The sequence below is a fragment of the Hylobates moloch genome, unplaced genomic scaffold (assembly GCF_009828535.3).
Source record: "Hylobates moloch isolate HMO894 unplaced genomic scaffold, HMol_V3 SCAFFOLD_1297, whole genome shotgun sequence".
NCBI classification, from domain to species: domain Eukaryota; kingdom Metazoa; phylum Chordata; class Mammalia; order Primates; family Hylobatidae; genus Hylobates; species Hylobates moloch.
This window is the reverse complement of record NW_026653572.1, coordinates 1-12,087: the sequence shown is the minus strand read 5'-3', so window position 1 is coordinate 12,087 and position 12,087 is coordinate 1. Positions and strand designations below refer to the sequence as shown.

At 52.2% G+C, this 12,087-nt stretch overlaps 1 protein-coding gene and 1 long non-coding RNA gene across 2 annotated transcripts; one reads left to right on the top strand and one right to left on the bottom strand.

Moving 5' to 3' along the window:
* Nucleotides 1-19: 19 nt before the first annotated feature.
* LOC116464690 (DNA-directed RNA polymerase I subunit RPA1-like) lies at nt 20-11,154 on the top strand. Its single transcript, XM_032147953.2, has 9 exons — nt 20-691; nt 947-1,029; nt 1,988-2,153; nt 3,094-3,315; nt 4,189-4,403; nt 5,522-5,689; nt 6,602-6,737; nt 7,207-7,364; nt 10,712-11,154. Exons 1-9 carry the CDS (start codon nt 437-439, stop codon nt 10,728-10,730), a joined length of 1,422 nt encoding a protein of 473 aa, XP_032003844.1. The 5' UTR covers nt 20-436; the 3' UTR covers nt 10,731-11,154.
* On the bottom strand, nt 6,855-8,226 carry LOC116464691 (uncharacterized). Its single transcript, XR_004246986.2, has 3 exons — nt 8,047-8,226; nt 7,074-7,238; nt 6,855-6,943 (listed from the first exon to the last, which is right to left on the bottom strand). It is a non-coding gene; the product is annotated as an uncharacterized LOC116464691 (long non-coding RNA).
* Nucleotides 11,155-12,087: the final 933 nt, after the last annotated feature.

Genomic DNA, 12,087 nt, shown 5'->3' with positions numbered 1-12,087 from the left:
TTGTTGTTGTTGTGTTTTGTTTTGTTTTTAATTGAAAATAAGACAGAGTCTCCCTGTAATGCCCAGGGTGGTCTCAAACTTCTGGGCTCAAGGGATCCTCCTGCCTCAGCTCCGCAAAGTGCTAAGATTATAGATGTGAGCCACCACACCCGGCCCTGAGTTCCCTTTTGACTCTAGAATGTGAGGATCGCAGTAAATGGCTGTTTCCTGCAGGCCTCTCTTTCCCCCATCAGGACCCTCCAGTCCCTTACAGGTATAACATGAGATGCTTCTGAGACATGGCTCCTTTTATAGATAGCACCCATTTTCAACTGACCCCAAATGTGAAAATCCAGATCAGTCAACCAAAGGAAGGTATTTTTTTTTTTTTTTTCTTAAAATGAAAGCTTCCTGGTTTGTTTAGAAATGTAGGTTAGCCTTCAAGAACTCAGTTTCCATGCAGCTTTTCTTCAAGGTCAGATTATACTTTCCCTGCTGGGACAAAGCACTGTTAAACACACGTGGATCTTCAGTTTCCTGTGGGTTTCCTGTCCTCCAGATCTCGTGCCTGCTGGGCCAGATTGAATTGGAAGGTCGGAGACCCCCGCTGATGGCGTCTGGCAAGTCACTGCCCTGCTTTGAGCCTTATGAGTTCACCCCCAGGGCTGGTGGCTTTGTCACTGGCAGATTCCTCACCGGCATCAAACCTCCTGTATGTATTTTGGTTTTTCCATTTAGCTTTTTCCCTCATTTCTAGGCTTAATTGTAGGTGAACTATGACTGCCCTACAGGGTAGGGCAGAAGACACTGGGGGCTATTGTAGCTGTCGAGGTGAAAAAGTCCTAGGAGATCAGGGAAGGGAGTGGCCTGTCTGGTCAGGAAAGGCTGCTGGAGGTGTTGGCCTGAGCCCCTCAGGAAGCACGCTGTCCTCACTGTCACCTTTGGGACTTGGGTCCATTCTCTGCAGGAGTTCTTCTTCCACTGCATGGCAGGACGAGAGGGCCTGGTCGACACTGCTGTGAAAACCAGCCGCTCAGGCTATCTCCAAAGGTAAAATGTATCTGCCGTGCCCCTTGAGGTAGGGTGCCAGGGCCCTTCAGCCTGTCGTCTTTCACATTATATCAACAGCTCGTTTAAGATTCCTTGGATGAAAAAACTTTTGGAAAGTTTCCATGAATGGTCTGAGACAGGAAGCAGCAGACACTCTTCCCCTTCACATGAGCTTAGAGGCTTATACAAAGGGCTCTGTGTTCTGAGGGTCTGCCATTCCCTGGGGGAAGCTATGGCTGTGGGAGAAGGTCTTCGGCAGTGGCAAGCTTGTCTTGCTTCCTGGAAGGCTCAGCTGCCAAGACAGTAGTGACTAACGTTGAGCTCTGTCCCCCACAGCTTGGGGTGGGGGGACAGTGACTCCTGGGAAGCCCCGTTAGGGTGGCAGCAGGGGAAACCTAGGCAGAGTGTCCGGAGAGGTAAGCAAAGGGGCTAGGACCAGGGCAGAGAGCAGGAGAAGTTGAGATAAAACTGAGGAGAAAGGCCGCCAGCGGAGGGATTCACATCAGCATGTGGTTCCCAATACGCCTTAGTGTCCTTGGCAATCCCTGGGCTGACCAAGTTTAAGAATGCTTGACAGCTCCCCTGCTTCGCCTGCCTTGTGATTCTAAGGACACTGGTCTCTGGGGAGCTCTGCATTGTGGGAAGAGTGTAGGGTCAGGCAGTCATTTCAGCAGCTGGGGCTAGATGGAAGCCCAGGTCTAGGGGTGGCAGCCAAGCCTCTCAGTAACATGGCTGCAGCCTCCTCCTCTTAGAAAACCATCAGGAAATGCAGCCCCTGGCTGGGGACACTGGAGAAAGCCCAGATCCCGGGTCATTGGATCCAGCCTGTTCCGAAGTCTTGTTTGCCTGCAGAACAGCAGCCCCCCTTTCCCTCCCCTCCACTGCCCCCAACCCTCATCAGAGGCTGCCCTGGGAAGGTGATGGGCCGGCGGGGACTGAGCCAATGATGTCCTTACAGGTGCATCGTCAAGCACCTGGAGGGACTGGTCGTGCAGTATGATCTCACGGTCCGTGACAGTGACGGCAGTGTGGTGCAGTTCCTGTATGGGGAGGATGGCCTGGACATCCCCAAGACACAATTCCTGCAGCCCAAGCAGTTCCCCTTCCTGGCCAGCAACTACGAGGTAGTGTGCTAGACCCCGGAGCCTGGGGGCTGAGCAGTGGGCCTCCCCCACTGAGGTTAGAGAACTGGAATGCACTGAGCTTTGCAACCCAGTCCAAGTGGCCATTGGAAAGTAGAGTGGGAAGGGTTTATAAGACACCGGTCAATGCCCTGAAACACTTGACAATTTCAAAGCCTGTGAACTTTCATCACCTGAGGTGGCTGGAGGGCACGAGCACCTCTGGAATCATACCTACTCTTTGGGGCCATTTGCCACGTGCAGGGCCCTCAGCTAAAGCACACTATCAATACTATCCGTTTTCCTCCTCACTGCAACCCAGGGAAGTAGGCATTACTCTGCCCATTTTGCAGCTGAGGCAACTGAGTATCAAAGCATAAGTAAACAATCGGTTAGTGGCAGAGCCAGCATTTGAACATGGGCCCATCAGACACAAACTCATGATTTTCATTGTATACCTTAATGCCTTTGTAGTGACCATCACTGTTGACTGGGCAGTTACCTCATTTGGCAGATAGGGAAACTGAAACCAATGTGACCTGTCCAAGGTCATCAAGCTGATGGTAGAATTGAGGGTTGTGCTCTGGTGCTGAGTCCTTTCCATCCTGGTTCCTATCCCCGAGGTTGGCCATCACTCTTCCCCTCTTCCTTTCTTCCCAGAAACTCCCTTGTGCTCCTGGAGGGGCTCTGAGTGTGCTGCTTTCTTTCCTGTGTCTCCCTCTGCTCCCAAGACCATTGGTTCCCAAATCTGGTTTGCACAAAGTGAGGGCCCTGATTAACAATGGATGCTCAGCCTCTCTGAGAGTGGGTGCTCGGCCCCATCATGAGGGCTCCACACCAGCTACTTGGGTCCCCTGAATTTGTGCTCCATGGCCCTCTGTCACGCCCTCATCTCTTTGATCTCATGTGTGTGATTTGTTTGTTTGTTTGTTTGTTTGTTTAGGTGATAATGAAATCACAGCATCTCCATGAAGTTTTATCCAGAGCAGATCCCAAAAAAGCTCTCCGCCACTTCAGAGCTATCAAAAAATGGCAAAGAAAGCACCCCAACACCCTGCTGAGAAGAGGTGCCTTCTTGAGTTATTCCCAGAAAATTCAGGAAGCTGTGAAAGCCCTGAATCTTGAGAGTGGAAACCGCAATGGCCACAGCCCCGGGACCCAGGAGGTGATGCAGGGAGGTGGTGTCCTTAATGTCCAGCACGTCCAGGCTTAGTCAGTGGGTGAGGGATGAGGGGCTGTTTTCCTAAGAGAAGGTAGGTAGAATCATGAACTCCAGCTTTGTTCACCGTCAGTCAGAACAGAATGGTTCTCAAATGGGAATGTAAGGTGGGGACTCTTAACAAGGGTATAGGCAGGGTTTGGGGGAACTAACTGGGGCCTGTGACTTTGGGTTCCCCACGATCCCAGGTATGAAGGAATGGGGAGCAGTCATGAGAAACGGAGAGGACAGCTATGTGCTAGGGCCACTGGACAGAGCCCTGGGTAGAGACCCACTAGAGGGGGGGGTTGGGGATAAGTACCAGGATCCCCTTCCTCCTGGCTTTCCCTCTGCTGCTGGTACCTCCCATCAGCCAAGCACACCTGGGAGCTGGAAGCAGGGGATCTCTTTGAAGCAGTCACTTTGGGACAGCCTTGAGGGCACAGAGCGTGTGAAAGAGCCTGGATCCAGAAATAACTGGATCCAGCACAGTGACTGCATCCTAGCTGGCCTGAGACAGTCATGGCTTTGCCTCTTATCCTAGCCTAATCATAACAATCTCCTGTTTCACTCTAAAAGAAGCCCAGTTTGCTCAGTAAATTACATGCTCGTCCTTCCTGGGTTTGAGTGGGCCAGGATGAAGAGCTGCTAGGCTTGTAGTCAAGCAGGGTACCCTAGGACAGGTTGAAGTCTCTCCCTGTTTTAAATGGGGAGATGGTTTCTCACTGCAGTCAGGTTTCTTTCTGTCTCCCTTTATTCTCATTGGAAGCCAATGCTTTTGATCCCTCTTATGCTACTGGGTATCCCTCCCACATAGCTGAGACCCATCCTTCTGTTCAGATGCTGAGGATGTGGTATGAGTTGGATGAGGAGAGCCGAAGGAAATACCAGAAGAAGGCGGCCGCTTGTCCTGACCCAAGTCTGTCTGTCTGGCGTCCTGACATCTACTTTGCGTCAGTGTCAGAAACATTTGAAACAAAGGTTGATGACTACAGTCAAGAGTGGGCAGCTCAAACAGAGAAGAGTTATGAGAAATCAGAGCTTTCTCTCGACAGGTATTGACAGTGATTTGTTGCACAACATGTGCAGGAGAATCTGCCTCCTAGCCCCGGCATCCTAGCCCCTGCCCTACCCACTCCGGAAGAGGGCTGCCTCCTGGGTTTGAGACTCCAGCTAGAGGGAGGGCAGTAAGACAGCCAGGGGCACCGCACAAGCCCCGAGGGCCCAGGAGTGAACAAGTGCAGGGAGGCAGGAGTGGACACCCCCATCTGGGCCAAGATAGGGATAGTGGTCTGCTAGGACAGGCTTGCACAGACAGTGTCTGCTCTCTTGGATTTGGTGTGGTGGGTGGGGCTGACTGAGAGTCAGGGAATCTGGTTGCTGTTCACCTGCTGCCAACTGTGTGACCCAGGGCAGGTCATTCATGCCCAGGGACACCAGGTCTTAACTTTTCATGAGGCCTTGGATCTGATTACTCCAGTGATCCTTTGAGCTTTGGGTTCCCATTTGAAGGCCTTAGCTTGGACTAGTACAGACAGACAGACACACACACACACACACACACACACACACACACACACACACGGTAGCTCAGTGCTCCTAGTGGCTGTTCTTACAGGGTCAGGCTTCATAGGAAAAATGGTTAGTAAATTACAGAATTGTGCAGCATGAATACTTCTGATGTGGTCTGCAGCCATTTGCACTAACTAAAAATATAAACGCTCTCATCACCCCCATCCCCATAATGGCCTAGTGAACCTCTTTCTAATTTTTATAGCAGGAGGTTTAAGCCGTCTCCAAATTGTCATAATTGAGAAGAACGAATGGATAAAGGAAAAAGTGAATAATGAACCCAGAAATTCTTCTGCTTAGGGGGCTTGTGGTAACAGGCCCAGAGTGGACATGTGACATTCTAGGGGCAAATATGAAGAGTCCAAGCATGAATGTCTAGAGCTTCAGCCACCCAGCTGAGATCTGTGCTGTGTAATTTCAGGACATCTCAGGGTCACTGGTGGGAATTTGAAGATTAGAGGGATCTTTTGCCTAGGAAGAACGAGTCCAGAAAGAGGTAGAGGTTTCAGGTTTCTGGTTTCGGGCAGCATTGACAGTCTGTGGTGTCTGTTCCTGACCCCTGCCACTACCCCCCCTCCCGACCCCCCACCGCCATCTCTAGGTTGAGGACCTTGCTGCAGCTGAAGTGGCAGCGCTCACTGTGCGAGCCGGGCGAGGCCGTGGGCCTACTGGCTGCCCAGAGCATCGGAGAGCCCTCCACCCAGATGACCCTCAACACCTTCCACTTTGCAGGCAGAGGCGAGATGAACGTCACCCTGGGCATTCCAAGGTGTGGGGCACAAGGGAGCACGGGGTGGGGTCTGTGCTAGCCTCTCTTGGAGAAGGAGCCATTTAATGAGAGGGAGTGTGTGTGCGTGTGTGTGTGTGTGAGAGAGGGACAGGGTCTCATTAAAGTGGGGATCAGGGTTAGAATTTCCAGAGCCCAGCTGGATTCTTTGGTGCCCAGGCCTGGTAGGATCTCCATTTATCCCTCTGCCAACTCCTGCATCCAAGTTCCTGGGGATGCCCGTGAGACTGCACACTGCTGGGGGAAGGACTCAGGAACGTACATTGTTAACAAGCCCCACACAAGGTGCCTGGTTGCCCAACTCCAGGGGAACCATTCACATAGAACGTGCCCCCATGTGGCCCTGGGCCCTAGCCCTTCAGGTAAATATATGCGCTGGACAAGGGGAACGAGTGTGGGGTCAGACTCATCTGCATTCAGTCCCTGGTCCTGCGTTTTTCTAGCAGAAAGACTCTGGACAGGTACCTCACTTTCCAAACCTCAGGGGATCCTTCTGTGGAAGGCCAGAGGCTGGGACCCCCTATACCTCTGGGCAGTGAGGGCTGGCTGAGCTCAGCAGGAGCACGGTGGGTGCTAGTTGCCTTCCCTGCATGGCTTGTTCATTCAGTAAGCGTCAGCAGGCACCTGCTGTTTGCAAGGCACAGGTGATAGGAAACAAGAATCAGACAAAGCCCTGAGCACAAGGAGTGGGCACGCCAGGGAGGAAACTGACAGGGGAGTCCCTTACTGTTGCACACGGGACCAGAGCTGGGATTCTGTGATCTAGCATATTATCCCTGTGAGATCCCCAGGCCTCTCTCAGATCCTAGAACTCTGACATCATTAGGAGAAGCTGCACCCAAACAGAAAGTCTGGTTGCCACTCATGATTGGATGTGCCCTTATTCTGTGACAGGTTGCGGGAGATTCTCATGGTGGCCAGTGCCAACATCAAGACGCCCATGATGAGCGTGCCTGTGCTCAACACCAAGAAAGCCCTGAAGAGAGTGAAAAGCCTCAAGAAGCAACTCACCAGGGTGTGCTTAGGGGAGGTAACGTCTCTCCTTCCCGGGTTGCAGATGTGGTGAAGGCATGTTCCTATATCCTCCCCATGTGTGAAGAACAGGCTTTGCTTACTGCTCTGACCCTAGGCTCAGATTCCCACCAATGAGAGATAAGCTGTCTCTGCCAGGTGGTGAGCAGAGATGGATCAGGAAGCTTTTAAGAGAGTCATTAGTTCCACAGCGTCCTCCTGTGCCTGAAAAATAAACCATTTCCTGAGTTTGCCTACCACCTCTTCTGAGGCCACTCCTAGGAGGTTCAGGCCACTCTCTGGAGGTGACTGCAGGCTGTGGGCCCCCCAGCAGATCCACACCAGTATAGCTCACCAGGGTTTCTTTGGGGTTTGGCCTGTGATCTCAGCTGCTGTCTCTGTAAACCTTTGGGCCTCGTAACCCACTCACATTGCACAGTCACCTAGGACCTGAACAAGTCAAGTTCTCTCTGTCCGTCTGGTTCCAGGTGTTGCAGAAAATTGACGTCCAGGAGTCCTTCTGTATGGAAGAAAAACAGAACAAATTCCGGGTGTACCAGCTGCGGTTTCAGTTCCTGCCACATGCATATTACCAGCAGGAGAAGTGCCTGAGACCCGAGGACATCCTGCGCTTCATGGAAACAAGGTCAGGGCTCAGGCTGTGATTGTCATTGACCTTGACCCAGAGAATGCGCTTGAACTGGGGCAGGAAGCACCTAGCCACAAGGCTCCTAGAGATTGAGTGCCTTTGCCCAAATGAGCCCTTCAAGGGAAGTGTTTAGGAAACAGAGGGCCTTGCAGCCTGATCTGGAAACCTGACCCCCAGTCTGCCTTGTGGGTGTGACTTTATTAGCCACATGTCACTCCCTGAGCCCATTTCTTCTCTTGGGTTGACGTCAGGATTCTTATCTTCCGGGGCTTGCAGGCATTAAGACATGGAAATGTAGGTGTGGTAAAGAGAAGGGAGCACCATCAAAGCAGTGCTTATGTGGTGTCAGAGCAGCACATGCTGTTAATGTTTGCTAGGATGTTACTCCAGGCAGTATAGTGTGGTTCCTGATGCATTCAGATTCTGTGAATAATGAACAATGTGCGGGTGGCTTGCTGCTGTTAGATCTCCATTCTATAACCAGGATTGCCTCCAGAGAAATTCGAGTTCCTGTCCCGAGTTCCTGTCCAGTAGGGAAAGGAACTTTTGTCTCAAGTTCAAGTTACTGTTAGATATTTGAAAAGCAGAGGCCACAATGCTGAGTTCCAGGGAACAGGAGGATGGGCTTTTTGGGGACTGGGGCAAGCCTGGAGGGGCCCACGAAGCACTTTTGACTCACCCTAGACGGTGAAGTGTGAACACAAACAGGCTGCATAGTCCAGCAGGTGACAGGTCAGTGAAGCAGGCTTGGAGGCCCCCAGCAGACTGAAGAGTGTGGAACCTGTGTCAAGGGGCACCTGTTACCATGCAGGAATGGAGGCCGGGGGGGCCACATCTTGATTTAAAAAGAAAACAAGCTTCCCACCCCCTACTTTTTTTTTCTTTCTTGGGTCACTTGTTTACTTGCCTTTGCTTTTATATAATTGAGGTCTCCTGACTTTTAAACATCAGCAACTAATTCATGTGTTTTTAAAAGCCCAGTAAGGCCCAGATGGATCTCATCTGTTGCAGGATCTGGCCACAGGCCACTGACCACTGCCTCTAATCTAGACCAGTTCTTGGGTCTTCTGGGAGCTGCTGAGATAGAGAAGCAATGACAGAGCAGAAGCAGAAAGCTCCCTGCACTCAGCCATCCCACAAACACATACTGAGCCATGCCCATTCGTCGCTGAGTCACAGGGGCAGGCGTGGGCAACACAGTACGACTTTTCTGCCCTCAGCCCTCTGCCTTCTCACCTTATGGGGCCTGGCCTCGAGCCAACCCTCTGTGCAGGTGGCATTTGGGATGGTGGGTCTTGGGGTGGAGGAGCTTGGATGTGAACTCAGTCCTTTGGATGGGGGTCACTGGCCAGGTGCTTCCTGCCCCAGTTCATGAGCCCTGGGTGAAGTTGTTGTTGGCTGGGCCTCAGGAGCACCTGCATTGGTGCCGGCCTGGGCTGAGAACATTCCTTCTGTCGAGTGGTCCTCCATGCTATCTGGGCACTGGGCAGAGTGGCAGGGGAGTGCTGTGTGCACCCGCCTGCTGGCTCCTTAATTAACAGTGAGGAACGTAACTACCAAGTGCAGAGGGCGTTTGTGCTGGCCTGGCAGCGGTTTTCTGGGAAATGGGAATTCGGATTTCATGGCCTCTGGAGAATAACTAAGGGTGGGCGGAGTTAGATGTTCTGCCCCAGTTCTGTTCACAGGAGGCCCAGGCCTGCCCAGCAGGTAGGTCGGCACGAGGCCGTCGCCAGCCGATGCTGGGGTTCTTTTTACTTATATTACCTCATGGAATTGAAAATAGGAAATCACTTTTTAAGACTTCTTCCCGATGAGGGACAGCCCTGGCTTGTTCCCAGTCGTGAAGTACTTTTTTAACTCCTCCCTGTGTTTTGCTTGTGCACTTGAAAAGCCATGATAAATAAAGCCATGCGCAGTAGCTTTTGGTGGAGGTGGCCTCAAGGACTCAGCAGAATGGGGCTGAGGGGTTAGGCAGAGCTAAAAGATGAGGCAGTAGGTGAGCAGGGTGCGGTCTGGACTCCCTTTGTCAGGCCCCAGGCAGCAGAGCAGCTGCGTTCAGGCCTCTGGCCGCCCACAGGAAAAGGGAGGAAGTGTGAGTGCACTTTAAAAAGAGCAGCCAACCCCCAAGAAGCTTTTTCTCCTTCCTTTCTCCCTTCCCTCCCCCTTCCTTCCTCTCTGCCACCCTCCTTTTCTTTTTCTTTGCTCCCACCCTCCCTTCTCCCAGCTGTGGGGTCATGAGAACCTTGACAGGGCCTGGAGAAAAAAAGCACGAGACAGATGGTTCCCTAGTAGAGCTATACAAGCGTAGAAGGCCCCCCAGATCTCTGCACTGGCACCCGTCACGTTGACTGTTTGTGTAAATTGTCTGGCAGGTGGCCAGGGAGGTGAAGTAAAAAGAGCACTGAGCTAGGAGTTAGGGGCTGTAAGTTTTGGCCTCCGATCCCCAGCCATGAAAAGACCCAGCTGACAGTCTGTAATTGTAGCTTCTGTGAATCTGACTTTCCAAAACAGCAGGTGGTGGAGCTGTTGCCAGGCGCATTCAGAAACCACCAGGAGTCATGTGCTCTCTTCATAGTTACTTACGTGGGATGGGAGGCTTCTCTGCCCCTGCCCCTCCTGTTCCCTTTCGGTTGCTACATTCTGATGAACTGCACAACCTTGAGAAGGCAGTCACTGTGGGCCATTAGTTCCCCTGCTCTTGGCAAAACCACAGAAGGGCAAATTGCACCTCCAGGAAAACTGGCACACTGGTCGCATACCCACCACTTACTCACCAGGTGTTCATTCTGCCTCCTCACCTGCTTCCCTCCTACGTTCTCCACAAGTCCTGGTCACCAAAAGAGGCAGGGAAGGCAGAAAGCATCCCCAACTGGGGGAACCAGGGAGGGCTTCTTGGAGGAGTTACAGCTGCTGAGGCCCGGCCTTGAAGGATGAGTACAGCTTCAGTAGGTAGATATTGGCCAGGGAAGTTACTGGCAGAGTGAGCCACTCAAGCAAAGGCCCAGAGGGTGCACGGGGTGGAGGGAGCAGATGGGCAGTTAGAGTTGAGGCCGGATGTGAAATGCTGGGGGCAAAAGCATCAGAGCCGTGACATTGCCACAAGTTGAGACAGGCTGGGGCGCCCAGCTGAGGGAAGCAGCCCTGTGTGTGGCAGCAGCTGAGCCCCGCACCCCCACTCCGCCTCATTCCATCTCCTCTGCTCTGCACAGTGGCCTCGGGTGCGGAGTGAGAGTGATCCCATGTTGCAGATGAGATCAAGGCCCTCCTCTCCAGTCTATGGCAGGATCAGGACTTTAACCTGAACCTGTCCTTACAGAAACATCTCTCCTGCCCCCTCTTTCCAGTGGGATTGTATCTTTCTAAAGTCAAGCCCGGCCTCCTCTCATCTGGCCATCCTGTTCCTGTCCCCAGTGCCTGGTAAACAAGCTCTTCTCTGGATTAATGGATGAGGGGGCTTTTTTTCTGCCAAGGGCAAACCACGTATACCTTTAAAAAGTTAAAAAATAATATTGGGGTCCGGGTGCAGTGGCTTATGCTTGTAATTCCAGCACTTTGGGAGGCCAAGGCAGGTGGATCACCTGAGGTCAGGAGTTCACAATCAGCCTGGCCAACGTGGTGAAAGCCCGTCTCTACTAAAAATAGAAAAATTAGTCGGGCATGGTGGTGCGTTCCTGTAATCCCAGCTACTCAGAAGGCTGAGGCATGAGAATCATTTGAATCCGGGAGGCGGAGGTTGCAGTGAGCCGAGGTCGCACCACTGCACTCCAGCCCGGGGGATTAGAGAGAGACTCCATCTTGGGGTGGGGCGGAGGGGGAAGAAAAACATAATAATAATATTAGGGAAGATGAGGGGCGTTCTTTTGTTTTTAATGAGCAAAATAGTATACATTTGACCTGCCTACTTTTTCAAATGAAGACTCTAAGCTCCTTGAGGGCCTGGAGTCTGTCTTTTCGTCCTTGCTTTGCCACCAGGGCTGGCACATGCTGGGCGCAGTATAGGCGCTCAGAGAAAATGGGATGGCTGGCTGGATGTGTGAGGGACCCGATTCTCACAGTCACAAGCAGCCCTTTTTGGTGTGCTATTCTGGCCTGTTGGAAAAGACAGGCAAGGGGTTACATGAGGAAAGAAGTGGTATGGAGGGGACAGGGTGGATCCTAAGAGGACCTAAAAATAGATGGCTCTGGAGGAAGTGGCAGGGGGCCAGGTTCTGGGCTTCAGCTTGGTTCTTTTAAATTGGTGTGGTTCTGACTTGTTGACACGATTCATTGCCACAAGCTAAGTTATCCCTGCCCTTCGAAATTTTGATGAGCCCTTCCGAAGTCCTTGTTCTTTCATCACATTGCTGGGGCTCCCACACCAAGGAGATGGGAGTTCTCTGGCCAGAGCAACACCACCTTCTGGAGATGCTGCAGGTGGTGGGCAGGGGAAGGTCCTAGTCCTGGGTGGGGTTCCCCTCTCCTACAGTAGACTCTGCCTTCCTTGTTAGAGGGCGACCACAGCGACACCTACAACTGTCCTTCACCAAGCACCCATTCTGCCAGGTGCTGTGAGAGGAATCAGACATAGGGTTGTTTCTCATCGTTAGCAAACAAGATTGCAGAATACATAGTAATCCCCATATTTTCTAGACAATGGGGCTTAAAGCTGAGGAAGCTGCCTGTCCTACTCATACCCCGGGAGTGGCAGTGCACCTATTGAGACCAGGCCTGTTGGGCTGTG